Source organism: Punctularia strigosozonata, assembly GCF_000264995.1.
Source record: "Punctularia strigosozonata HHB-11173 SS5 unplaced genomic scaffold PUNSTscaffold_17, whole genome shotgun sequence".
NCBI lineage: Eukaryota > Fungi > Basidiomycota > Agaricomycetes > Corticiales > Punctulariaceae > Punctularia > Punctularia strigosozonata.
Genome location: NW_006767449.1, coordinates 170,263 through 196,217, shown reverse-complemented (window position 1 = coordinate 196,217; position 25,955 = coordinate 170,263). Strand labels below are relative to the sequence as shown.

Here is a 25,955-nt window from a genome sequence, read left to right as displayed (position 1 = left end):
CGCACTGGTAACTACCTTAATAGTAGTGAGCTCGCATGCTCGCATGCTCGTCGCTCAGGTAATCTGGTTATGGATCTGCGGGACGCGGTTGGTCAAAGAAATTCATCATGTCGACTTCAACCCAGACGTATTTGAGACAGCTAGTACGCAGTAGCCGATGAAATCTGTACGGTGACACGTATATGTAAGGCGGAGCCTAGAAAGCAATTGGATAGCTATTTACAGCACGACAACAGGACGACATATGGGACATTACGATGGTGCATATACATATAAATGAAGTCATGGTGCCCGGCAATACAAACGAGAGAAAATACAATGATTCGGTCTCGCGCTTGTGGACGCAGTCCGTGCGTCTTCGGCTCTGAAAACGGGGCAGATTGGGATGGGAGACCCATAATATCACAAGATCATGAGATGGACGCAGACGGGGATAACCCTCGTCAATCAAGTACAACTCACAGGTAGCCGCAAGTGTGAATGGCGACAGTGGCACGAGTCAACGCAGAGGCTACCCGTACTCGTGCGTGGTTGTGCTGAGGACCGTGACAATACGAGCATGACTCGTGCCGTCAACGGGCTTTTGTGAGGTGGAAAGGATGCGCGCCCTACGTTAACGATTAGCAACGAATTGCACAACCAAGCCATCCTGATAAACCCACAAAAAGAACGACATCGGGACCCGACCTCAGTACTCTTCTTCAGCTGCTCGTTCTCCTTCGCCAGGTAGCGATGCCCTCGCCGTCCTTGTTCCGTGCCCTTGTCCCCTGACTACCTTATCTTGACCTTCCTGCCACGCTTGCATGTTTCCTGCCGATGCAACGCGCTTCCTCAATTCCGGCATCGTTTCTGCTCTCCTCATTGAAGGTTTGCTTGGGCTGCCCGCATCCCGCTCTGCTTTTCGTCGCGCCTCTGCCAGTCTCTTCGCAGCGCGCTCCGCCTTGACTTTACTACATGCATTCTCCTCCAACGCACGGGCGTCGCATGCCTCACAATGTCGCTTCCGAGCACCAGGACGTCTATGGCCAAGAGCATGGCGTGGAGACGAATAGGGATCATGTCCGTGGGGGTTGGGCGGAGGCCCGACGGTCCAGTCAAAAATCCAATCATACTGTATCCCCCTTGACTGCGCGAGCGAGCTGTGCATATCGAAAGGGTCAGTCCTCGGCTATACCCTGAATAAATGAATAAAAAGCACGCACCGGAACATGGCCCTTAGTCCGTCATAGTCCGGCATATCCTCGAACTGCAGACCTCGAGCATAACGGTACAAGATATCGAATTCTTGTGGCAAGCCGACTGTTAGGAGTTCCTCAGTTTCGAGTTTCTTGTCCCTGATCACGTCCCAGGTTTCTTTGACCGTTGACCCTTTCAGCCGCCTCCAAGGTAATGAGCCCCGTAGAAAATAGATGAGCATATAGGCCAGGCTTTCAAGGTCATCCCTGCGGGAGGATTCTGTACGACGCGTCAGTGGATCAATTTGGAGTTATAGCAAACATCCATCTATACCTATGCCCATATGCGTGTTCAATGACGCAAAAAGACTAGTGCCAACACCGTGTAGTCCTTGGCCATCTGCATCTATATCGTGCACGTAGGGGATGTGCTCGTTAGTCACCGGATCTCTGAAACGGCGTAAGTCTTTTGCATTGTCAGCATGGTAAGAGGAAACCAATCACCTGAAACGCTTGGCTAAGCCGAAGTCAATCACATTCACTATGCTCGTGTTGCCTCCCGCCTCGGTGCCCATGACAAAATTCGCCGGTTTGATGTCGCGATGCAGGACGGAGCGCGAATGAAGCGTTTGTATTCGAGTCAACTGCAAGGTATTGAGACGTTAAACACGAAAGTTTGAATACACAAGGAATCGCGTACAAGCTGATCTGCAAGCATGAGCACGGTCTTCAGCGTGAAATGCTTGTTGCACATCTTGAACAGATCTTCCAATGACGGGCCCATCAGGTCGAGAACGAGAACGTTGTAGGGCCCAGAACGACCGGAGTACAAAATATATGGAACACCTACGCAGAGCGGATCATTGAAAGCACCGCATGCGGGTCAACAACAACTTACCAGGCGCCCCACATAAAGTCTTATACCATTTGCTCTCTTGCTTCAGTGGGGTAGACAGATTCGCAATCTGCTGAAGCTTTGATTCGTAGTTCATGGGTCCACCTGGGATGACCGGTACGTTTTCCTTCGCCTGCTGAGATCACCGCGTGTCAGCTCACGCCGGGATGATCGAAGAGAGAGGAACATAATGCGTTCCTTTTCCTTCTCGTTCCTGGGGGGAGATCCTAGCCGTTTGAACCGACCGGCTTCGGGTGAAGCGGGCGTTGGCGGTGGTGGGAGTGGTTCTACCTTGATTGCTACCTCCTTGCCTGCTATAGTGTGGACGCCAAGGAACACGGTTCCTGCAGGCATCTCATCGTCAGCCAGGCATGCATCACAGGTGGTTGGTATTCATCACAACAACCCTAGACGAAGGGGGTGGAGGTGGAGAAAGGGGGACGCGTAGACGTACCGCATCCGCCGTAGCCAATCTCGCTCTCCAGCGTGTATTTGCCACCAAATGTAGGAGCGGTTGTGGCCGCCATCGGTGTTGCAAGTTGTATGACTGTGTGATGGGGCGTTGGGGCCGAGGTCAAAACCAAAGGACACGACGAACGGGAGCGTTGTGGACGCCACGTTCCTTTCAGCGACACCGCCTAAAGTAACGAGGTAACGCAGGCTTTGAGAGTACACTTAACCACCCAGTGTCTTCGGGCGGGAGGACGCAAGAGGGGGACAAGACCAAGGACGCGACGGGAGCGACTGTGGCAGCAGAAAGGCACGCACTGGTTCGTTTGCCCGCGTCACTTGTCCAAAAAAGGCATAAGTAGAGCGTGACCGTCGGAAACGCGTGATGTCTCGCGTGAGTTTCACGAGACCGCGTGCCGTGCATACTAATCTATAAGTCGAAACTTAACAGTTTACTTACGCACAATCATCATGATGCCCGCCTCGCGTGCATAGAAGCTGAATTGTTTGATCGACAGTGTCTTGCTGTAGGTGCTTAATTCGGCATATACAGTACTTATCGTATTTACTGAACCCATGTAGCGGTATTTCAAGCCAAATGAACAGATGCTCTTTCATCCAACGTCGACACGACAGTGATGCGCGAGGCCGGGACTGAATGTGAACGGTAATCTCGGGAAAGCGGGAATGTGCGTATCATCTGACGGGGCGAGGTTGCTGCATGTCCATGGTTACTCTAATCAGGACCGCAGCATGGTGAATGCTTCGCTGTTTCATAATGCGCGGAGGATTCGAGGTCTTGGTGTGTGCTGCTTCCTTAAGCACACCCGCACCATATGCACGGGCAGCATAGTATCTGTGTCAGACAGCTTCCAAGGCTTGCAAGGGATGAAAGGATCATTAGTATAGAACTGGATTTTGTTCGAAGGAGAGCTTACAATCCGAGGGGTCCGCATCCTTGCTCGGTTGGCCGATAGCGGTTCCACCGTCTATGCGGATAGTACCAAGGGGTGGACTGGTACGGATACTGAAACTGGGATGGAAATTGATACTGAGGTACATAATATGGCTGTACCGCGGCGGTTGTGGGCAAATATTGCATCTGGGGTTGTGGAGTATAATAGACAGCGGGCTGAGAATCTGTATCCGGAGACACATCGAGTGAGTGTGTAGATCTACCAATATCAAGTGAAGGACTGACAACGGCGACTGTGCCGGTATGAAGAACGAGGAGTCCCGTAGTATGCCATAGGAGGTGAACTGGGGATGGAATAACGGGAATTATAGTAACTCATTGGCCAAGGATGTCCGAGGATCGAAAGTGAAGAGACTGGGGACAGCGAGCCTTTAAGGTGAGGCAGACCGAGGAGAATTGCGGCGGGCCACCGAGCCGGACCTAGTCGGAAGGCTACAGGGAACCTGTGACCGTGGTTAAGGTGAGATCCGCCCAGGCTGGGGTCTGTGTACTACTAAGGTTGGATATGGGGAGCGAGCTCAGACCAGGCGACGTCGTATAGAAGAGGTCGAATGCTAGACATGCCAGGGATGCTTCATTATAACAGGGTTGCAGAGTTCAATATGCTCCTAGCCTCGAGGTCGTAACCTATCTTGACCGTATCGCCGCTGTAGTACCTAATCCATATCGGATAACATCGCCAGCTCGGTTTTCGAGTCGTTGTGTAAGGATGGCCGCGGCTCTGAAACTCAGCACAAATCAGAGATCATGCACATATGCATCATGTCGGGTGCGATATGTCGCTCAGCACTAAGTACTAAGCAGTGAGGAGAATCTGTCGACCGATCCGAACTGAACCGGGCCGTGCCGGCAAACATCCTGCGCGATCTCGCAGAGATTGGGGCCTCGACTGATCATGACGAAGAACTAGATGCTCCCGATCCTTGCCTATTACGTACTAGTGCTCACGAAGGGATTAGTCTTCGAACCTATATCTAAGCATGGATAATATATAATGACTCGTTCACAGCACTGTCAAAATTCGGAGGAGCTTGACGAGACCAAAGGTGATATAGTTCGCTTGTTATACCCTGAACTATGTACGAGGGCAAGCGGATGCCCGATACCAAGGTAAACTACAGGCTTATATGCACGTGGATGATCAACCGAATGTCTGTCAGTCCATGGGGATGGGCAACGCCCAGCCAAAAATTCGACTCCGACATAACTTCCCACGCATAGCACTGCCATGACAATGAAGGGTACCGGACAAAGTGTCTTGTCCGACCAGGTTATGCAGTCAACCATGCCAGCTGACGTCTAGAATGGTAGAGAGACTACCGCTTAAATTTGATTCTTGAGAGAATGTTGAGAATAGAACTTCTTTCTTTGTCCTCGGAGGAGTATAAACTAACATCAGCACCGATTAAATGGGCCAAAATGGACCAAAAATAAAATTCTATCCTCAACATATTCTCTAGTGGCATCCCAAAGAATATTATAGAAAGGTTGTGCAATTTTAGAACCTTTGTGGAAGGTACGGCACTTGATGCAAGAAGAACTCTTTTTGCGGGAGTTTGAGCATCGCGAGTCAGCCACCAGATTCAGCACAGCCACTTCACGGTGCTCTGTAGGAGGGAGCACGTAGTTTGCAGGAACCAATGGAGTTCAAAATTAATAAGATAGTAAGATATGTCATTTTGTTAATTTTGTAGAGCTTTGCCGAATTTATGACTTGGGAGAAAGGTCGAGGAATGGGGATGGACACCCAACAACGTGCACATCAAGTAGATGTGTGGCAGTGTAACCAATCCCACAGTCCACACTGTCAACCGGCGAGAACGTGATCTTGACAGGCACAACCCGCATATGTGCTGGTAGCCCGTTTCTGCTCGATTCAACACAACACTAGCATTATCACCAAGGTCAGCGCCCAAGAGAATCAATCCTTGACGGCCCCACTCGTTGTGCATGTGGGTGTATAATAACGTGGCACACCATTTAGCAGCATAAGATATACCAAACGGTCTCGGGAGCATACAAGCTACATGCATGCAAATGTATCAGTCACTCAAACCATGATGTACAACAAGCCGCACGAAATAAAAAACCGTGTTAACCGTAGCAAACCGCTGACGGATAACAAGACATCACACCTAATTAATTTACCGTGTCCGACTTCCTGCCTCAACTGCTAGCCAGCCCATTGCTCCGAACCTGACATGAACGCGAGCACGTCCCCGAACGAGTTTGGATTGCTCGGGTGTCCGAATGGCATTTCGGAGTACGGGCCTAGTAGCGAGTACATCGACATATCGGTCCCCACGAGGGGTCCATATGCAATGGGTGTTGCGAGCGGCACGTGCATACCGGGGTGCTCATGCGGACCCATGTTCGGATGGCGGCTTTGAGGTTGTTGGGGATGGCGTTCTTGCTGCTGCTGCTGCGCCGCCAGCGCGAGCGTGTGCAGAGACGGCGCGACGTTCCACGCTGTAGGATCGATGTCCGCTCTTGGGGTTGCCGGATTCATCGCACCTGAATGGGTGAGGGTGGGAGTAGTCGCGGGGCTTTGTTCGACGGTGATTGGCCCTTGGGCCTGCTCGTTTGGCATAGGACCATCCGGCTCCCCATCTGCGTCATCGTCTCCGCCTTCGCTGCTTGCGCTTCCACCGTCGGCGTGATTCGAGATAGAGGCCTGGCGGTAGACGCCCTCACGCTGATCGGTGACCATGTCATCTTGTACGGCTTCGTCGATGCGCTTCTTGATCGGCTGGCGGAGGAGTCGCACCCACTGCCTGGCCATCGGCCAGGTGGGAATCATGGAAGAGAGAATCTCCGTTGAGCGGAGAACGAGGAGGGGAACCTCGTACGCACGTTCCTGGAAGACTACATGCCATCAGAGTTGGAAGAGGTACACGTATAGATCTGAAACTTACGCCATGGCCAACGCCAAACATACGTCAAAGTGGCAGCCGCTAAGTATGTGCTAAAACCCTGCAGCAGCGTCAGCCTTTTGTAACAAACGCAGAGAAACTACGAAGGGAATAAGTACCAGATGCGGCGAGAGACTGTTGTACTGCGTCAATGAGCAAAAATCCTGGATGATTTGCATAATTGTGAATCCAGCCTTTGTATGACGTCTGTGAGTCGGGACAAACAACATTCACCACAACCTAGCGTACCTCAAACATCTCTCTGCCGCATTGCGCCCAGAATTCCGGCGTTGGGTTCTAAGCCACGGGTCGGGCACTTGCAGAAGGGCCTGAATATGCACACTTACCTGACCTGGCATATTCGGCCACGGGCTGCCTACTCCCTCCAGCGAAAGCCCAGAACCCTCGGGCGCTAATGATCTGACAATGAAGGGGAGGTAAGGTCGCCGGAGGAGTACCTCAGCGGCTTGATTCATGCAATGATTGTACGAGCTGCGCATCAAGATCAGCCGTCTGACGTATACCCCAGTCATGAGCACACATACAAACTCTGCATGCGAGAAGCAATAATCAGCATAACCTTCATCTAAGAAAGGGCTGATAAGCGGCCCACCATGCCCGAGTTCCTTTGATGATACACAGCCAGATTGCTCCTACTATATTGCTGCCTCGGTGGGAGCTGAGATCTCCAACGCGATAAAGCTGCTTTGATCTGCGCAAATTCCGAGTTGGGATTCCACGGGGCGACTTCGGGATTAGAATCCCATGAGGTAGAATTTGGGTCAAAGGGGGAGGTGGACGATGCGCCTGCACAAACGCGGCGCGCAGCGCGGCCCCAGAGCTCTGCCGAGTGGACCATATAAGCCATCATGCCTAGAATGCAAGATTATCATCACACCAACTAAAGTTGCGAACATGAGATAAGGTACGCACCGAGATCGACGCCAGTGTTGACCTGGTGCCATGCCGGATCATCAAGCTGTTTGAGATAATACGCAGGGGTTGGCTGTCCAAAGGCGAAACTGTCTTCATCGCAAGGGAGACGAGTAGAAATCTCAGAGGCTTGAATGCCCGAAGGCCGGCATGATGCGCCACCGCCGGATACGGACCGACTATGGACATGTGTCAGAAAGGAGCGCGAACTTGAGGGTTCGCCACGAACTCGTTTACAAAGAGCGTCCAGAACGTTCTCCGGGCCGTCTCAACCTGAACGATCTGGTTCGGGGTCGGATTCGGCGGAAGGACGTGCGTTTCTTCACGGTGGAGTCCGAGTAGTAGTGCCACTGGAGCAGCCATGAGCGTCCTGATCTAAGCAGCCATACGGAAGTATCTTACTGCGAGTCGCAATTCCCATAATCATCCAGGATCGCCGCCCGCGGCACGCACTCCAGTCGGCGAGCCCGAGGAAATAGCCTGCTTGACATGCCTCTACACTAGGATCTCCTACACAGAAAAAAAAACGAGTCGGTATCTTCATCCTGAGAATACGGGGCTACAGACCTAAGGATTCAAATAGCAGGGCACGAGCGGTGTCGTGAAAATACGTCGCGCTCTTTTTCGTAGTTCCACAAAATTGAGCCAGCGAAGGTGAGAATCGCACAGTCAAGGCACATATGCTCAACAGCAAAAGAGGGGACGGGGACTGGGCGGGATCACCCAATCGGGCGAGGAAGGAGGGCTTGTGCAAGAACGCGCATTGATTGACTTGCCCGAAGAAAATTTCGCACGCTTCCTCCAATAGCGGTAGCGGGGGTAGCGTCTCTTCCGACGCACTTGCAGGACTGGAACCGGGTTTCGGAGTCAGCCTACTTCTCGGATTAGATCCACCGCTACCGCTTCTTGTCACGCTCGGGTACCTTCCGTGCCCGACCGGGCTCGCGACCGTTGGGCTCCCTACTGGTTTCGTCTCCTCATCGTGGACTTGTGACAGTGGATGCGGAAGATGCGGATGGGACAGGTGGATCGGCGATTGGCCTGCTGCGTGGCTGTGCCCATGAGGCGAAGGTCCAGGGGCAATGGGCACCCCGAGACTGCCTGCGCCTGTGTCAAGTTGGGGCGTAGTGGTATGAGCGGTATTGGCAGAAGAAGAAGTGTTCGAGTTCGAGTTCGAGTTTGGACTGGTCGAAGTCGGAGGGTCTGTGGCACGTCGTGCCTTTTTTGCTGGTGCCCGGTCGATGAAGGAGGTGCCTTTGGGCGGGAACACACACTCGGCGGCGAGGCCCGATTCTGCGCAAGACCCTAGACAAACGGTCTATCACCGCAGCTCAGATCAGGCGGAAAGATGGCAACTCACGACAGGGAGGCTGCCCGTTGTGGAGGCACTTGGTCTTTGCGCGCCTGCACCGTTTGCACTGGATATGGACAGCGGCAATCAACACGTCTCCAATATGCTCCTCGCTCGCGAAGCGTGCTCACCGCGACAGGACCGCGCTTGTTGTTCAAGACAGGATACGGCCCGACGGCAAGATGGGGTGCCGTCCCTAGCGGCTGGCCCCTTGCCGCTCCTGCTCCTCCGATACCGAGATTTGGAGAACTGTGGGTATGCTGAGTAGTGGGTGACTGCATTTGTGGGTTCGCAGAGAGTGGCGTCCCGTCGGATCCGGGAACAGAGGGAGCGGAGGCAGAGGCGGGCGCTGCCTGTGGCAGACCGGCAGCGCTGGCGTTCATGGACTGGGTAGCAGAAGCAACAAGGGCGTGAGCATTGCCTGTTCTGGCAGGGGAGCCGTTTCCGTTGAGGCGTGGGACGGTGCCGTCGGCAGCGACCCGCGGCTTCGTACTCGACTTCCATGTTCACCTCCCTGGATGTTGGCAGCTTGCATCTCAAGCATCGGTCGGTATGCAGATCAAGCAGCTCGATTCTGCGATGAACAACAGTGAAACAGCGTGGTGCTGGCACCCCTGACCCGCAATCGTGCCACGCCTTCGACGACTCATCTAAGAACGTGGTTCCCGAATGAACTTCTCGTCGAACATTACACGCAGCGCGCGACAGCCGGAGGGCTGCTCATATCCGAAGCGATGCACGTTATGATAGCTGTACCCGATGATCTTGCTTATCTGACCCCGATCTACAGTCCAGTATCGTTGCGGGCATCCGGTGCCCTGGGTGTTCCCGGCCTTTGGACCGACGAGCAGCTCGACGGATGGAAAAGGGTGACAGAAGCAGTGCATGCTCAAGGAGCCTATATCATCTGCCAGCGTACGTTCTTCATGAGTGTAGCTCATGTTGGCAACTGAGCTCGGGAATCTCTGCGAACGTAGTGTGGCATCAGGGTCGCCAGACCCATTCTCGCGTCACCGGCTTGGATACATGGTCATCCTCGGCAGTAGCTATCACAGGCTCTGAACATGGTGTACGGTGTGTAACTCGCATGCTTTCCCTTGTAATTCCTTGAATAATGCATGCGTCTTTCTGGGCCTGGCTTCCTTGCTCGCAGAAATGCCCATTTAGCTCCATACTTCATAGAGGGCGGCGAGTCCGTTCCGTACGAGAGGCCCCACCCTATGAGTGCCGAAGAGATAGCATTGGTATGTTCGGACGAAATTAGTTGTGTCACCGTCTGAGTGGAGTAAACACGCAGACGCACGATGAATATGTGAATACTGCTCTGAGAGCCTTGTTGGCGGGCTTTGATGGGGTCGAAGTTCACGCCGCAAATGGGTCATTCATCATTAATCTCGTTGCTGGTGACTCGTTAACGGCTTGCGCAGCTATCTTCCCGACCAATTTCACCACTCTAACGTCAATCAACGCGGCGATCAGTATGGAGGCTCATATCAGAATAGGTATATCCTCTGCCCTCAAACGCGAGGCTACTGGCATTATATCATGCAGGTGCCGCTTTACTGTGGAACTTGTAACGAAACTGTGTGGTGCTATTGGAAAAGAAAGGGTTGGAGTTAGACTAGCACCCTTCGGATTATTCAACGAAGTGCGTGGCGTGTCGCTTATAGTACCGCACCATTAACGAGATGGAACGAGGTTAACGGCAAGGAGCGTGTAGTCCAGTGGACATATCTCTGTTCCGAGCTATCCAAGCGGGGTATTGCATATGTGTGAGCTCATCGTATCCATACTGCTCTGTTGCATACGTTGACTCTGTCTGTCTGGCCAGGCATATGATTGAACCACGCTTCGACGAGTGGAAGAGCGAAATAGAGAAAATCGACATTCTATTGCATGCTGCCGACGATATGGGGGTTGGTCATGTCCATAACAATGACAACAGTGCGGAAATATCATACTCGTCCATTCGTGAAGAGGAGACATGAAACTGACATCTATTTGTCAGCCCATGAAAGCAGTATCCCTTCCCTTAAACCTTTCCGTGCTGCTATCCGGCCGCCAACCAAGCTCATTGTAGCGGGAGGCTACAACTGGATAAACTGCTGGGATGGTATCGACCGTGTACGTGATCACCTATTGATCCGTCTTCCGCTTCTATAATGGGGTTCCAGGGCGATCACGACGCCGTTGCTTTCGGTAGATACTTCACGTCCAACCCGGATCTCGTCGAGCGCCTGCGCACCGGGCAGCGGTTACGCCGATACGGTAAATTCCCCACTTTTCTGTTACAATTCGTCTCCTTCCTCATGTCACATCAGCTTACGACACTCACAGACCGATCCACATTCTATGGCCCTTTTCCCGATCCCGCATACGGGTACACTGCCCTTTCTGAAAAAAATCGGGAGTGGGCTGTCCCAGAAGATGCGGGCCAGTCGCAACTCGTGCCTCCACAGAATGAGGCAACCACTGAAAAAGACACCCTGGATCAGGATTCCTCAGCTCGAACGTGACAATGCGATGAAGAAATTTGGAGTAAGGAGCTGCGCTACAGAGGTCATCGCGGGGATTGGACGAGAGGGAGCGATGCCATAAGTTCTAAGCACATGAGTTATCGAATCGAGTCCCGGGGGATTTCATAATAGTACAGGGATTAAGCCTCCCAATTGTATGTGAATATGGGGAGGCAGGATCTGGATGGCAGATTCGCCAGGTGCCGAAACGTGCCGAATGTAATCGGCAGACTCCGGCAAGTAGTCTATTTCCGATATCAGCCAGTCAAGCGGGAGTGGATGACTACTGCAGCTTCCTCGAGCACAAAAATGATGATATCTCGGGGATACCACTTGTCGGGTTTCTCCATACCCAGTCATACATTGCCTCTATGTGCTATATGCAACACTAGGCCCATTTCATACGCACATGACGAATCCTAACGACCAAATCATCTCAGCAAGCAATGCTATTCACGACCGGGAAGAAGGCGACTCGGTGTTTGGCTCGGCCGGCCCTACTCGGGTGCCCTCTCCTTTACATGACCCTGAAAAGGCGTCTCTCGACGATCCTGTTCCTGGGCCGAAGAAATCAAAGTCGGAGATTTCGTTGCAGGACCAAACGACCAGGTTAAGGTGAGCAGATGGTGCTCTGTGGAGAAGAACAGCTGTTCTCAACATTTCTGCTCATGGTGCTCTATCTGTCTGCAGCACCTCGAAGCTAGTGATTATCTTCTGTGGCCTGGGACTTTCACTGTTCCTGTCCTTTCTTGATTCCACCTCCGTGGCCACCGCATCTGCGACTATTGCGAATGACCTTCGTGCGTCACCGAGTTCATCGGCCAGCATATCGTGCTCAACGGGCTGTTCACAAAGATGCCGGAGAGACCATTGCATGGGTTGGGACGTCGTATCTGGTCGCAAATACGTCGTGCCAACTGATATACGGACGGCTATCGTACGTACGCATCGTATAGGAAGTTGGTGACATAGCAGGTGGTGATTCCTTGATCTATTAGTGACATCTTTGGCCGCAAGAATCTACTCCTTGGTGCACTCACAATTTTTGCCATCGGCGACCTCTTATGCGGATTTGCCCAAACGCAGGTTCAGCTGTATATCTTTCGAGCAATCGCCGGTGCGTGATGTCGGTTTCTTGGTTATAGACTACCTGTAGTGCATCATCTAATGTACCGTTCGCAAAGGTATCGGAGGTGGCGGTATCAATAACATGGCCATGATCATCATGTCGGACGTAACATCTCTCCGGGAGCGAGCCAAATGGCAGGGTTTCATCGCATCGGCTGTAGCAGCCGGTAGCGCGGCTGTATGTTTATACAGTTTCTATCGGCAATTGCTCCCCAGTCGTCCTGACTTCTGATCAATTCTGCGCTTTTTGCAGGGGCCGTTCCTCGGTGCCGTTTTCTCCCAAAAGGTGACATGGCGCTGGACGTTCTGGTTCACCCCCCCTTTGACGGCACTGTGCATATTCATTGTTTGGACATGCATTCCTCTGAAACGCGTGCCAGGAGATTTCAAGGCGAAACTAGCCAAGGCAAGGAACACTACTGACATCTGCTCTGACGAGAACGAGACTGAACATGGCATGATAGGTTGATTTTCTTGGCTCCGCTCTTTCCTTGGCGGCGAATGTCCTTGTCCTTGTCCCAATATCAAGCGGAGGCGCTACTTGGTCCTGGAGCTCGCCGGTATATCTCTCGCCTGGCATAAACAATCGGGTCCAAGCCGTTGACGTCTATCGCAGTTGGTAATCAGCATGCTGACCGTCGGCTGTCTGCTGTGGCTTGCCTTCATCGTGGTAGAATGGAAGATTGCCGCGCTTCCTGTGCTACCTTTGCGACTCTTCAGATACAGGACTGTAGGCGTGATATTCGTTCAAACGATCTTCGTTGGCATGGTCTACTATGGAAATCTATACTTGTCCGTATATCCATGCGACTCCTACTTGTGGCCTTCGCAGCTGACAGAAGGGTCCACGCAGCCTGCCCATTTTCTTCCAATCGATGCTAGACATGTCTGCCATCACCTCCGCTTGCTACCTTCTCGCCCTACTAGTTGTTCAAACAATATCCAGTATGAGCTACTTCCATGCTATGCAATCCCGCACTTATAAGTTTTGTGTATCAGGTGTGACCAACGGGCAGATCACCATGCGCACTGGTCGCATCAAACCGCAAATTGTCACCGGGTTCGCATTCTGGCTGATTGGAGCCGGGCTCGAGACGCTCTTCCCGAGGATAGCACGCGGATATGGCGATGGCGGTGTCATTTGGTGGATCCACAGGAGCTACATCGTCGGGTGAGTGCAGCGGCCAGTGCACGTTCTTATCCTCGGTCTCAAGCTTCGAAAGATTTCTGTTTATACAGGGCATCGGCGTCGGAGGAACGTTGCAGACGACCCTTGTCTCCGCGCAAGCCGCCGCACCGCCAATTGACAGAGCGGTGGTGACCGGCACCCGTAACTTCTGCCGAACGCTGGGCGGAGCGTAAGCACCGCGTCATTGCGCAATTCGTTAGAATCTGACCAGCTCGCGTTCCAGTTTTGGTCTCGCTTTGTCCAATGCGATACGAAACAACGTCGTTAAAGCTCATCTACCGCAGCAGTTGCCGGATGCTCTCAAGCGCCAGCTAATACACTCAGCTTCGCTGACCTTACCGCAGGATCTCGATCCTACGGTGCGTCACAAGATCTAGTTATGCAGTTATATCAATACCAACCTTTGAACTTTTAGATCCGCGAAGGCGTGATCCGGGCATTCGCCAAGGCCCTGCACATCATATTCCTGGTTTACCTTGCCATTGTCGCCATCTGTTTCTTGTTCAGTTGGTTGATTGTGGTGAGTGCACAAACGTTCTGCACGGAATATTCCTTTCACCTTCCCGTTCTGCAGGACAATGGCCTCCCTGACAACGCCAAGCTTACCGCGGCGAACAAAGCAGCTGCAACGAAGGGCCCACTGGCTGACGATCCGGCATGCCAAAACATCCCTGGAGCGGATTTCAAGCCGACTCGAGCGTCCCAGTCAGTATAAATACCCGCCCGCAGGACTATGACAAGTGTCCTGTTTGACAAACAGGGCACGATGGTGAACGTGCTATGTACCACCTCTCGGGCCGGTGGTGCGTGCCTCCAAGTTAGCAGTGTCAGTTTCCGGCCATAGCGTGAAAGTTGGGATAGCGTCTTTCCGACTGATCGATTAGCGTCTCTTATCCCTATTGCGGTGGTACACCGTACAGCAGACATATGTCGATCTAGCGGTAGCCCAGTTTTCGTCGTACCATCAGCGGAGGACAATTCTCTCGCAGAGATCAGTTCACAAGTTGAGCATATGATTCATAGATAGACGGTTACGAGCCATTATATTATTGCCAGTGATTAGGGGATACGATCCTGCCAAAATCTACCACGCGATAAGCGACTCGTGAGCTGTTTACGGAGTCGGGGTCGCTGTAGCCGGTACAGTGATGTCCGCCTTGGCAGCGGCGAGCTCCTCCTGGACGATCTTCTGGCCAAGCCGCGCGACTTCCTGGCTGAGAAGATTGTCCTTCGCCTTGTCCATCCGCACCTCAATCTTCTTTCCAATGCCAACCTCGACGCGGTCCCAAGTAACAACCCTGGCAAAGCACATGAACACCCAATCTCAGTAACGAGCCAGAACACGCACCTCATGCCGACACCTGGCAGTTGGTGCGCCCTCAGGTACATGATCCACCTCCTGACCACCTCCGGATCCGCATCCCACGCCTTGATCGCGCGCTTGTGCACCGTCCTTTCGAAGTTCTCCTGACTCTTCTTGTGCACGAAAGGTGCGGTCGGCACCGTCCACAGCCTCCGCTGCGTGGGCAGCATCGCAGTGCCGCCCGTCGGAATGCCCAGCGCCGCCGCCGCGTGCTGCACGAAGAAGGCAAACTGCTCAAGCAGCGATGGATGATGCGCGCGGAGGTGGATAGAGGCGGCGGGGATGCCGTGCGTGCGCGGGTGGTGGTAAGCAGGGAAGAGCGAGCGGCCGGGGACGACGGCTGCAGCGTACTCTGCCTCTGTGACCTCTCCCTGATTCGTTGAGGTGGAGGGGCGCGAAGAGCGACGCCTGCCGCGAGTTGCGGAAGGAAGGGAGAGAGAAGGAGCGGCGAGGGGGTCTGCGGGAGATTCTAGTACATCGTCTAGCTCTTCCACGCTGTTTTCTTTGGCTGCTGAGGGAGGAGCGGCGGAAGCCGGGGGAGTGATCGGCGCTTGCTGCTCGGGGTCAGCACTCTCTGGTATTGTCTCTGAAGAACTCGGAGGACTTGGTGTGGTGGGGAGGTTGGCCACTGAGGGTTCGAGGTCGGCGAGGCTGGGTGCCGAGGCAGCCTCTTGAGGGATTTTAGGTGCAGCGTCAGAAGGCAACGGGGCCGAAGCCAAGGTGGTGTCACCGGAAGGGGGATGGGGTGCCTTCGCAATGGCGGGTTCTGCCTCCTCCAAGGATATTGAGGACTGTTCCGCGCTGTGAGGGGCGGACACTGGGGCAATCTGCTCTGGGTTCGCTGCCTCCTGCTGGTTGGACTGTGAAGCGACGTTACCGGTGGGAAAATCGACATTTTCTGAGGATGCCTCCGTTCGAGTCGACTGAGATAGCTCCTTCGGGATGTGACCGGGCACAGTGCTCCTGGGCGGCGACGGCACTGGATTGGTCGGCACAGGTGACGATGTCGAGCCCTCTGTACCCGACGAGCTACTCTTCGGGTTGACGGCCGAGCTGGAGGCCGCACCCGCGGGTTTTGGAGGTGCAGCGCCGTTGGCGCTGCCATTTACAGAGTCAGTCAAGGCGCATGTTGGGTGTAAAGGCACGCACGACGCGTCCGAACTGTTCATACTGTTCATACGTCGAGCGACGGAAGCAGCGCTCCATTGCTTGCGCGCTCTGGCGACAGCGGGGACGGCGCGCCGGGTGCCCCGGGCGAGGATGTACATCGGTGCAGGAGCAGCGGGTGCGTGGGAATGTTTGTCCAATGTAGACAGCTTGTACCAGCTTGGCAGAGATACAGTAGTATATCAGTTGTTCCGTTTGTTACAAGTTGTGCGATGAAGAGGCTTTGCATTCGTATATAACATGGTAATGAGAATTACGCCCCGACGTGATCATAAGTACATGAACATTATTGGCGAGACGCTTTACACCTTGTATCGTCGACCCGTTTTGGTGAAGAATGTTTGAAGGATGTAGACTTGAGCGCTGACCGATAAGCATGTAAGCGAGAGCGCCGTATACCGCGTAGCTACGCCAGAAACCAGGGGGAGAAACGACGTACATCGCCATGCCTATCATGGTCAGACTCTCCAGGACCGCATACCAGAATAAACGACTGCAAACACGTCTATCAGCATCGAATATGCGATGAGGTTACAAAGCGGCGAACTTTTGCGTGGTCTTGACGATAGAGAATCCCCGGTTTTCTCTCGTGTGGAAACTGTACGACCGCGCCCCCATGAGCATGCAACGTTCCGCTGCCACCACAGCTGCAGTCAGCCACTCACTATTTCTGCGTTCTCTTGATGCTCATCAACTGCCCGTTTAGCCTGAATATGCTCTCCTCTAGCGCGCTCGTCTGCTCCGCAATCTGCCCCGGCTTCGCCGGCGCCTCTCGCCGCGGCTCGCTCTCGACCATGATGTCGAAGTCGATGAGTTTCTCCGAGAGTGTCGACATGTCGTTCTCGAAGCAGAACGCATACTCTCCAACGGTATTTGCAGTGAAGACGTAGTCGCCTTGCCGCTCGCGCAGTCCGTCGAGGAGCACCTTCTCGTTTGGGTCTTTCACTTCAAAGTCGATATCAAACGAACCGCCGGATTGTACTGCAAAATAGAACTAGATGACGATAGTATATCCATGGGACGAGCCTTCGCATGAGCATCCCGTACGGGCATTCATTGTACATGGCGAAAGGACGCACACCAATCTTCTCTCCGGCCTTGTCTACATCCGCGTAGAAACATAGACGTTCATTTGGGGAGATGAACGTCGTTAGCGCCGACGCGCGTACACAGCAGGTCAGGAAAGCGAGTGGAAATAACAAGAAAGCTAGCACGCCAGGGCCATTGTAGCGCATCTTCGTCACGGTCGACGTGGAGAGCGAGTGTGTGACCCTAAGGTCGGGTTCGGACGTCGGAGTATATTGGGGCGGAGCTCGAAACGCGATCGAAGCAAAAAGGCGCGAGGCGCGTCTCCTCCACTCCTGGTGCTTATTCTCCCACTCGTCCTCGAGGCTTGCAGATCATCAGGGCACGTTTTTACGCGCATATAGCGACACAGTTTCGTGTACAAGGGTACGTACTACCTTTTTGATCGATATATGCGCGCTTTAACGCGCGTTGTCGCCTGGACAGGCCGCGATGGATCCTCTGGAATGCGCCCTAGCATCCAGCCCCTTTTATCGCAATCGCATGGGGATTACCCAGACACACTCTGACTCTGGCTACCGCCTGTATAACTTGCTTTCTCCCTCCCTTCATGCCTTGGCCACGCCCCCGGATTCCGGCAGTGTATACGGCTCGCGAGCGTCATCCTTCAGTGCCGCTCGTACTCCCTCTCATGCCCTCGCCTACGATCCTTTGGACCAGTTCCCGAATATGTTTGCTACTCCATCCTTGGACGAACGGCAATGGAAAACCCCGCAGGAGCCAGACACCGATCCTGTCATCCGCAAATCTCAAGGATCTTTTGGTATAAGTCAAGAGGACAGCCCTATCGTGGATAAGGCAACCGCTATCGCGTCGCTGGAGGCCATAGATCCGTTCAAGGCTGTCCGAAACCCCTCTCCTAGGAACGCTGGATCCAAGACCACAACGTCCTTCGTCGAAAGGCTACGCACAAGGACTTCCGCTGGCTCACGGACAGCGCCCTTGGAGTGGTCTTCGTCCCCGAGCTCTGTACACTCCGACTTCTCCTCCGACGCCAGGTTGCCTGATTCATCACCGAGGTTCAGGTTCAATCGTTCTGCGCCGTCTCCGCCGCCTGGATATTACGATGACTCCGACTCCGACGTCAACCCCTTCGACGACAGTCCTAGTGCAAAGCTGCGGCGTCCCCCTCTCCGAAGCGACTCACCTGGAACAAGGTCCTCATCCTCAAGATCATCGTTCTCCTCTGCTGATGATGACGACTATGACTACGACTCGGATTCAGATTTTGACTGCTCACCAGCTTCCTCATCCTCCCCTCAGATTCCTGGTGCCCACATACTTCCCGAACTGGTTTCGTCTCCTGCCTCTATGTATACTCGATCATCGGGTAAAGCTCCGTTCCCTGAGTCATTTGAACGCCATCCTGCCTCTGTCCAGCTCTGCAGGATGCCGATTAACCCGGCCGCACCTCTGACTTCTGACACCACTTACTCCCACTGCGATCGCACTCTGGAGGATCTTGAACTGCAGGCTTCTCGCTATCTGACTCGAGCTAGACTCCGTGCTACCATAGCCAAGATTGAAGACCACCCTGCCCCGACAAGCCATGGCGCCGGCTCGCCACGAGGCCGAAAGCTCACTAATCGCCCTGTCAGATCCAAAGTTGCTCCAACCCCTCAAGACGATTTGTCGCAGATCATGCTGGCCATTCCTACGAGAAAACGCAAGCCCGCGGATCAGGCGCTCCCTTCCCGCAAGAGGACCCGCTGCGCTCGTCATGCTGTAGCCAAGGTGGAAGCCACCTACTCACCCCCGGGATCGCCTGCGATGGTCCTGGAATCGGAAGACACCCTCGTCGTGCACTCGAGTGACACCGTGTTCGATCTGCCTCCGTCCTCTCCCACAGAATCTGTCGATGTCGAATATGAGTCGAAACACCCGAAGACAGCTCCGAAGTCCCCATTGTCTTCCCTGTCTTCATTGTCCGGCTTGACCAACTCGGACGAATACCACCACGAAGATGGCGATGATACCAACCTTCAGGGGACGCGGATATTTCCTAGCCATATCCCGATTCGCTCGGACTACCCGTTGTGGTATCGACGCTTCCCTGTGAGCTCATTCTACCCGGACGAAGACGGAAGGTAGACATACTTCCTTCAACGGGCCGCGGTGATGCATTGACTGACACAATGTTGTGCGGTCGTCGTTTACTAGGTTGACTAGAGTCTTGCGTGAAGGCACGTTCAATCCGCCCAAGATCAACGGTCGCTTGGACCTGTATACGCCGCGCTTCGTGAAAGGAATCGGACGAGAGAAGGTGGGGCTTTGCCCGATCTGCATCGAGAGCCGGCGCAGAGGAGGCGAAGGGCGCCAGGACTGGCTGAGCATGAAGTTTAGCGCGTACAACTATCACCTCCTTTACGCTCACGGTGCGTCTCGGCTCCGTTTTGTCGGGTCCTCCCAGGTGTTTGAAGCAAGCAGCTGACGGCGCCGCGTGGTTGGCTATAGGTATTTCCGCCGCCACCGCTACGCCGTTCTCGCCTCCTGTGGAGTTCCGTATGGCCAAGCGTCCCAAGGCTAACCCTGCCAAGAAAGAGAAGCCCGTTATCGAGGAGGGGAAATGTCACAAGTGCCATGCCTGGGTCGCGGTGGAGAGCGTGAAGGACATCGAGCCCAAAGTGCCTGAACTGTTTTGGTAAACTCGCAGAGATCCCATTGTTCTGTCATCGAAGAGGCTCAACCCGTGTCATGACAGGTGGAAGCACGCGGCCGCGTGCCATCAAGCCTCGAGGATCCCTGGAGAGGGCGGCGTTTATGTTGAAGACGAGGTGTTTCGGATGGTCACTGCTCTGGAGCGGGACGCTTGACGGGGCCTCTGCCTCTGTTTGACGTTTTTATTCGCTTTCGTTCTTGCCCTCGCTGCTTCCGGCCTGGATCGCTTTCTGCTCGCTCTCGTGACGCTATCGATCGACCTGATGTATCCTGCTCTGCTCATTGTAAGTCACATACTGTCAAATAACGCATGGCCGGCAACTTGCGGGATATTGGTGCGGCACAGCCACACGGTAACGTTCGCGAGATTCCTGATAAGCCGACTCGACATCGACCAGATCTCCCCGTCTCAGGCTATTCTCGAACACCATGAGCGGCTTTTCGACAACGGAGCAGACCACCGTCTCTCCGCACTCGCTCCAGACCCTTCACGGCAGCAGACGGGTCTATCCCTCCGTCGAAGAGCTCAATGCCGTCGTCGACCGAGCCAGCGCCGCCCAGAAGGCGTGGGCCAAGGTCCCACTCCCGCAGAGGATCGCCATCGGCAGAAAGTTTATGGTCCGTAGTACCTACGATGTCTTCATCGCGGGAAGCGACCGCTTATCACGACAGGGCCTCAGGAAACGACAGGGCCTCAGGAAGAGTTCAGGAGGTTCGCCGACCGTGCCGCGAGCGAGCTGACCCTCCAAATGGGTCGTCCCATCTCGCAGACCCCCGGCGAGCTACGCGGCATGCTGGACCGAACGGACTACATGCTCTCCATCGCCGAATCGTCTCTGGCAGACGTACCGCTCACGGACACGGACAAGCCCGGGTTTAGGAGGTTTATTCGGCGTGTGCCCTTAGGCGTCGTGCTGTGCATCGCTCCGTGGAAGTAAGCATAGCCTGATCACCTTCCTTTGTGCCGTGACCGATGTTCTGGAACAGCTACCCTTACCTGACATCGGTCAACTGCGTTATCCCGGCGCTGATGGCTGGGAACGCCGTTATCCTGAAGCCATCCCCTCAAACGCCGCTCACCGGAGAACGTTTCCGCGATGCGCTGGTGGCGGCAGGTGTTCCTGCAGACGTCATCCAGGTCAGGAGGCCGCGCGTTTATTATCTCTCATTTGCTGACTCATCGTCCTTGAACAGGTAGTGCATCTCAGCCCGGAACTCACCACGCATGCTATTCAGCATCCGTTGGTTGACTTTGTTAGCTTTACCGGCAGCGTGGCCAACGGTCGGTCGGTCGAGATAGCAGCGGCGACGGCACCCACGTTCAAGGGAGTGGCTCTCGAGGTAAAGAGACCCCGTATGGTTTGCTGTTCCGCTCTCCTGATACACAGCCACCAGCTCGGAGGCAAAGATCCCGCCTATGTCCGTGCAGATGCAGATCTCGCGTACACTACGGCTGAACTAGTAGACGGCGCCATGTTCAATTCCGGGCAGAGTTGCTGCGCTGTGGAGGCAGGTTCAATATCCATCTTCATCTCTGCAAGGTGCATAATGCTCGACCCTGACAGCGGATCTATGTGCATGAATCCGTTTTTGACGAATTCGTTGCCCGATTCGTGGAAATCGTCAAGGTATGCGCAAGATATTTCTTGACTTGTCAGGGCCGATTGCCGACCTTCCAATAGCGATATAGACTGGACAACCCGACGAACCCAGCGACGAGCATGGGACCTGTTGTCAGCATAGCAAGCGCCGAACGGATCAGAAAACAGGTTGCCGACGCCGGTATATCACTCTCCTCAGTCGCATTATCAGTGCAATCATTCAACAGCGACTGATGTAGTTGCGGCGGGAGCCAAGACTCTCATTCCGGAGTCGCATTTCCCGATGGCCAGACCGTAAGCAGTATGATGATTATGTGCATTTTGTTTCCTAGCTTGAAATGACTGGTGCTTTTTCCAGAGGCAATGCCTTCGTCGCGCCGCAAGTGCTCGTTGACGTCGACCACTCCATGGACATCATGAAGGCGAGCCCCCACAACGTGCTTCTCAGCGTGATGGGTTCTGAACTTTTCCTTCGCTGATTGCAGGAAGAGACTTTCGGTCCCGTGGTGGGTATTATGAAGGTGAGAACTTTCCAGTGACCCTGCGAGGTACGACGTCCCGAGCGGCCGGATAGGTGTCTTCGGACGAAGAAGCCGTCCACCTCATGAACGACTCGCCGTACGGCCTCACCGCGTCCGTCTGGACGAACGCTGCCGCCAATCCCGAGTCCCAGGCTGCGTTCTTGCGCATCGAGGAGGAACTCCAGGCGGGCACCATCTTCCTGAACCGGTGAGCCCCATCCGGTCGCGTTCCGCTTTTGTCGAGAGAGCGGGGCGCTCACCGCTTTCGGTTCAGTTGCGACTACCTCGACCCTGCCCTGGCTTGGACCGGCGTCAAGAACAGCGGACGAGGCGTCAGCCTCAGCAAGTTTGGTGCGTTGCACCGTACTCTAGCTCGAGGTCATGCTCATGGAACTGTCCCGAAGGTTACGATCAACTGACGCGGGCCAAGTCAGTGCATATGAAGATTCAGACGTCGTGATGTCCTTACAGTACCGTTTGAGCACCCTGCTACCCTGCTTCATCAAGAACTTTGTGCCATACATTGCCTGTCGTGCTGCCGTAGAATCGCAGATCAAATTCAGAAGGATTAAACTTGAGAGTGGAGCCCGCGCGTGATCCAAGCGCGACAGCAACAAAGCAATGGTGATTATCTAGTACCGAAGATTCTATATGAATACACGGCATCGCGCGCGTTCCCAACTCGGGTTGTAACGAGCGAAAGCAGCCACGAATAACGATACAATCTATACACATTAAGCAAAGCAGGAGAAACCATCCGATCCGACCAATCCCAAGACAGATATTTAATACGTAGATGACGCGTGCGATATCCCTGGACCCCCGAGCTCCATCCAAGGGGGCCCCAGCTGGCGCCGATAACGCTGACACACCGAAAAGATCCGCAGCATGCGGTTTCACTCAACCGAAGGGAGGCGCCCGGCGTTGCGGGAGACGCTACCTGTCCAGGACGTACCCGTCCGTCAGGTGCGAGCGGCCGAGCGACGACGCCGCGTCCTTCTCGGATATCGCGGGCGACATCTTCCCCGACTCGGCCCTGTGCGAGACGGGCTCGCCGGGGCCGGGCCAGTGCTCGTCGTCGAAGAGGCCGTTCCGGGCCTGGTCGCCGAGGTATTCGTACGTGACGGGTACGTGCGCGTGGCTGGGCGGATATACCGGCACCGGGAACCTTGATCGGAAAAAAATGAAGGCGTCAGAACTCGCATAAAAGGATAATGGAGGGGGATACCGACAGCTTATTAAGGATAAGGTGGACGGAAAACGAGATGGTGACGCTGAGCAACCAGCCCATCTGATACTGATTTGCGGCGCGAACCCATAACCCGGTCAGTTGGCTTCGGCCCAACGGATCTAGACCGGAGGGAGGGCCGCTCACCATGTGTATCGCTGCGGCATTAACCGCGGACGGGTCGTAGCTCCCCACCAGGCCGGGGAAGGGTATGAAAAACCCGCACGCCCACGCGAGGCAACCACGCCAGTTCACGCCCTTGTAGAAATAATAGACGCCGTCCCGCGCGCCGGTGTAACACGACGGCACGTGTATGTTGCCTATATATCAAGCGGATGGCAGTTTCAGTAAATAAAAAAAAACAAGGCATCGTGTTGATTGGGTTTAGACCGCAGCCCGGGGCGGTGGAGCGATGGGGCTGGGGGCTGGGGGAGAGCCACTTGCCTCTGCGGATGACATAGAAGTCGCAAAGGACGACGCCGAGGATGGCGCCGACGAGGATGGTGTAGCTCCCGAGGAAAGTGATAAACTTGGCTGAAAGAAGCGCGCGGCGATCAGTAGTCGGAAGGCCGTACTGTCGCGTGAAGGAATTCGAGGCAGTGATAAGGGTATACGAACCTGCGCTGACGAGGAATTTCCACGGGACGATGGCGAGGCCGAGGAAGTAACACAGCGCTTGGCCGCGCCGGATATCGAGCCAGCGCGGTGCGATGCCCGTGATGTCTGGAAATCCGAACAAAGAAGCAGAGAAGGGGGAGGTCAGCGGGTGCTCCAAGTTTCTCACGACGCGATGATGGTGCCTTGCCTGCTCCGAACGGTATGCTATTTGCCTGGACGGAAGAAAAAGGGCGTAGGTCAGCGCGGCGTACTTGAGAATAGGTCCACGGACGACCTAGGCGCGGAGGAAGAAACAAGATGGAGATACGCACAGAGATATTTGTCATGACGGTAGCGAACGAGAAGAGGATGGAAACGAGGAAGACGGCGAAGCGGCCCGCGGACGTCCAGTTGTGATCCAGAATCAAGTTCAGCTGGTCCCATGGATTCCACTGCGGCTCCCCGCCGTAGATAACCACCAGCGCGGACGTCGTGGCTATCGAAAACTGGGGGGAAGAGAGGTATCGGTCGTTAACGAGCTGTATGACGTAAGAACACCCGGACAGGGCTCACAAACGTGACGAGGTTCTTGACGACGAACATGGCGAGGCCCTGATACCACCCTGCCTCGCCTGGGCGTGTCGCGTACCGGCCAAGGTCGGGCTGGTTGAGGATCATCGGCGAGGCGTTGGAGATGACGGCGTTGAGGCAGCTCATCCAGACCCACGCGAGCGCGGACCCGTGCTGGGTCGTTTTGGTGGCCAAATCGAATTTGGAGAAGCCGCCTGGGTGAATTTGACGCGAAACATGAGTAGGCATATCATCATAGGAGGGACCGAGACCGATAGCCAAAATGAGCGTGGAGGGCCCAGATTTGCAAGGGGGGGGAAGGATGAGGTTATGAGGGTGAGAGCCGGGTTATGTGAGCAAGGCAAGGGAAGGAACGGCGAGGAAGCGGGTGGGGATGAGGTCAGGAGAAAGGCAAGCAAGGCACACGAACCGGCTTTGGTGCATGCCCAGGCGGTGAGGCCGATGGCACATGGTGGGAGGATCCACGCCTTGACCTCGAAGACGCGCCGGATGTGCGCAGGATGGACGAGTATCAGCGGTAACTGCAGGGCATCTATCGGGGTAATATCAGCATCGCAGTCATATCTCGACTGTTGTATATAATTGAGAGGGGAAACTGCGGAGGGCGAAGGGGGGCAGGCGAATGGTGATTTGGCCTGTTTTGGCAAAGGCGACTCACAGATAAGGATGAATGCCGTAAAGTCCTGGCTAGTGATGCCAGCCGAGAGCGGAAAGGGGGTCATGTCGGTCCATCGATGGCCAAATATGCAGCGGAGGGCGACAGAAAAGAGGCGGCCAGTGTAATAGGACTGGATACCGAACCTGAGGCGATAAACCATGGTTAGCTTGGCGACGTCGGTGAATCGGGTTTAATGCCCGAGGCGCCAAGACAGAGTCACGTACCATATGATGGCGACGATCGCACGGAGAAACACAAAGGCGTAGCCTCCCCAGACACCCATCTGCGAGCGGATGGTGATGGGGTAACCCTGTGGGCAGTCGAGTCAGACGGTGGGATGTGAGATTAGCCCACGAAGTTGGCGTGCACGCACAATGTGGTAGAGGGCACCCTGCCGTGCGTTGAGGACAATGGCGATGGAGGTGATGAACGAGCCGACGATGGTGACCCCCATCGCCTGCGAGAACGAGAGGCCGACGGAGACGAGCGCAGCGCCCCCTGCCCACTCCTAGACCGGGGGTCAGGTTGTGCGCAGCGCAGAAATGAACGGGGGTAGATGGACTTGCATTTGCGTTGAACGAGCAGCCCCACCAGAGCGCGGCGTAGTCCCAGCGGGTCCATTTACGGTCTTCAGGCGGGGTGGGGTCGAGGTCCTTGTTGCTCCACTGGTGTCTGCCCTCGAAGTCGTCGGAGCCTCTGACGGCGGCGATGTTAGCGAACATGGCGGGAAACATAGCAGGCACTGCTCACTTGGTCTGGACCGCTTTAAGGAACACAGCCCGACTGGAGAGCGCGCCCTTCGAGCCCTGACGCAACGACTGGGGCATTTCCCTTGCCAGAAGCGGGTGGCCAGAAGCGATCGAAGCGAAGCAGCGTATAAGCGGCCCCAGCGGACCCCCGCCTGCGTTCTCTGCCCTTGTCCGGGGGTCGGATAACTGACGGGTTGCGGCGCGGACCTTG

At 54.8% G+C, this 25,955-nt stretch overlaps 7 protein-coding genes across 7 annotated transcripts; 4 read left to right on the top strand and 3 right to left on the bottom strand.

Annotated features, from left to right (window-relative positions):
* Positions 1–196: 196 nt before the first annotated feature.
* PUNSTDRAFT_108219 (kinase-like protein) lies at positions 197–2,730 on the bottom strand. The gene is made up of 9 exons (XM_007388189.1): positions 2,525–2,730; positions 2,269–2,414; positions 2,074–2,203; positions 1,876–2,021; positions 1,680–1,819; positions 1,510–1,625; positions 1,203–1,455; positions 664–1,139; positions 197–608 (listed from the first exon to the last, which is right to left on the bottom strand). The coding sequence occupies exons 1-8, from the start codon at positions 2,595–2,597 to the stop codon at positions 689–691; spliced, it is 1,455 nt and encodes a 484-aa protein (XP_007388251.1). The 5' UTR covers positions 2,598–2,730; the 3' UTR covers positions 197–608; positions 664–688.
* Positions 2,731–5,669: 2,939 nt separating this feature from the next.
* PUNSTDRAFT_128311 (uncharacterized protein) lies at positions 5,670–9,075 on the bottom strand (the record flags this gene model as incomplete). The annotated part of the gene is made up of 11 exons (XM_007388188.1): positions 5,670–6,353; positions 6,658–6,705; positions 6,756–6,900; positions 6,954–6,958; positions 7,022–7,281; positions 7,342–7,520; positions 7,571–7,691; positions 7,744–7,851; positions 7,909–8,646; positions 8,702–8,759; positions 8,824–9,075. 11 exons carry the CDS (start codon positions 9,073–9,075, stop codon positions 5,670–5,672), a joined length of 2,598 nt encoding a protein of 865 aa, XP_007388250.1.
* Positions 9,076–9,170: 95 nt separating this feature from the next.
* Positions 9,171–11,208, top strand: PUNSTDRAFT_76333 (FMN-linked oxidoreductase; the record flags this gene model as incomplete). The annotated part of the gene is made up of 12 exons (XM_007388187.1): positions 9,171–9,238; positions 9,291–9,607; positions 9,670–9,761; positions 9,877–9,936; positions 9,990–10,069; positions 10,120–10,194; positions 10,244–10,340; positions 10,391–10,464; positions 10,524–10,612; positions 10,701–10,816; positions 10,867–10,960; positions 11,030–11,208. Coding segments are annotated over 12 exons (1,341 nt in total), but the record flags the coding sequence as incomplete, so codon positions are not given.
* Positions 11,209–11,617: 409 nt separating this feature from the next.
* PUNSTDRAFT_146434 (MFS general substrate transporter) lies at positions 11,618–16,165 on the top strand (the record flags this gene model as incomplete). Its single annotated transcript, XM_007388186.1, has 16 exons — positions 11,618–11,823; positions 11,899–12,008; positions 12,064–12,145; positions 12,207–12,325; positions 12,393–12,514; positions 12,590–12,742; positions 12,801–12,896; positions 12,953–13,128; positions 13,190–13,281; positions 13,336–13,507; positions 13,560–13,694; positions 13,749–13,884; positions 13,941–14,045; positions 14,100–14,823; positions 14,874–15,986; positions 16,038–16,165. 14 exons carry the CDS (start codon positions 11,618–11,620, stop codon positions 14,238–14,240), a joined length of 1,845 nt encoding a protein of 614 aa, XP_007388248.1. The 3' UTR covers positions 14,241–14,823; positions 14,874–15,986; positions 16,038–16,165.
* A 20-nt stretch (positions 16,166–16,185) lies between these two features.
* PUNSTDRAFT_92806 (uncharacterized protein) lies at positions 16,186–17,307 on the bottom strand. The gene is made up of 5 exons (XM_007388185.1): positions 17,135–17,307; positions 16,721–17,049; positions 16,603–16,653; positions 16,495–16,548; positions 16,186–16,418 (listed from the first exon to the last, which is right to left on the bottom strand). The coding sequence occupies exons 1-5, from the start codon at positions 17,288–17,290 to the stop codon at positions 16,358–16,360; spliced, it is 651 nt and encodes a 216-aa protein (XP_007388247.1). The 5' UTR covers positions 17,291–17,307; the 3' UTR covers positions 16,186–16,357.
* A 266-nt stretch (positions 17,308–17,573) lies between these two features.
* Positions 17,574–19,954, top strand: PUNSTDRAFT_138494 (uncharacterized protein; the record flags this gene model as incomplete). The annotated part of the gene is made up of 4 exons (XM_007388184.1): positions 17,574–19,228; positions 19,302–19,516; positions 19,596–19,782; positions 19,843–19,954. 4 exons carry the CDS (start codon positions 17,574–17,576, stop codon positions 19,952–19,954), a joined length of 2,169 nt encoding a protein of 722 aa, XP_007388246.1.
* A 256-nt stretch (positions 19,955–20,210) lies between these two features.
* PUNSTDRAFT_108209 (succinate semialdehyde dehydrogenase) lies at positions 20,211–25,827 on the top strand. The gene is made up of 25 exons (XM_007388183.1): positions 20,211–20,417; positions 20,480–20,733; positions 20,787–20,937; positions 20,994–21,140; positions 21,195–21,308; positions 21,365–21,427; positions 21,482–21,581; positions 21,640–21,694; positions 21,759–21,837; positions 21,886–21,921; positions 21,975–22,129; positions 22,196–22,272; positions 22,326–23,089; positions 23,154–23,218; positions 23,297–23,465; positions 23,590–23,875; positions 23,958–23,979; positions 24,079–24,252; positions 24,320–24,531; positions 24,747–24,869; positions 24,996–25,138; positions 25,220–25,305; positions 25,369–25,503; positions 25,562–25,691; positions 25,746–25,827. The coding sequence occupies exons 1-13, from the start codon at positions 20,229–20,231 to the stop codon at positions 22,379–22,381; spliced, it is 1,476 nt and encodes a 491-aa protein (XP_007388245.1). The 5' UTR covers positions 20,211–20,228; the 3' UTR covers positions 22,382–23,089; positions 23,154–23,218; positions 23,297–23,465; positions 23,590–23,875; positions 23,958–23,979; positions 24,079–24,252; positions 24,320–24,531; positions 24,747–24,869; positions 24,996–25,138; positions 25,220–25,305; positions 25,369–25,503; positions 25,562–25,691; positions 25,746–25,827.
* Positions 25,828–25,955: the final 128 nt, after the last annotated feature.

Excerpts from the sequence above, each read along its gene's own strand:
- PUNSTDRAFT_108219 (XM_007388189.1), bottom strand. The coding sequence starts at position 2,597 with ATGGCGGCCACAACCGCTCCTACATTTGGTGGCAAATACACGCTGGAG. Across the intron at positions 2,204-2,268 it reads CCAGGAACGAGAAGGAAAAG|GCGAAGGAAAACGTACCGGT; the intron begins GAACGCATTATG and ends TGATCTCAGCAG. Across the intron at positions 1,626-1,679 it reads GGCTTAGCCAAGCGTTTCAG|AGATCCGGTGACTAACGAGC; the intron begins GTGATTGGTTTC and ends ACGCCGTTTCAG.
- PUNSTDRAFT_108209 (XM_007388183.1), top strand. The coding sequence starts at position 20,229 with ATGAGCGGCTTTTCGACAACGGAGCAGACCACCGTCTCTCCGCACTCG. Across the intron at positions 21,141-21,194 it reads TCAAGGGAGTGGCTCTCGAG|CTCGGAGGCAAAGATCCCGC; the intron begins GTAAAGAGACCC and ends CACAGCCACCAG. Across the intron at positions 22,273-22,325 it reads CGTCAGCCTCAGCAAGTTTG|GTTACGATCAACTGACGCGG; the intron begins GTGCGTTGCACC and ends ACTGTCCCGAAG.
- PUNSTDRAFT_92806 (XM_007388185.1), bottom strand. The coding sequence starts at position 17,290 with ATGCGCTACAATGGCCCTGGCGTGCTAGCTTTCTTGTTATTTCCACTC. Across the intron at positions 16,549-16,602 it reads ATCGTCAAGACCACGCAAAA|TCGTTTATTCTGGTATGCGG; the intron begins GTTCGCCGCTTT and ends ACGTGTTTGCAG. Across the intron at positions 16,419-16,494 it reads ACCATGATAGGCATGGCGAT|CGCTCAAGTCTACATCCTTC; the intron begins GTACGTCGTTTC and ends CTTATCGGTCAG.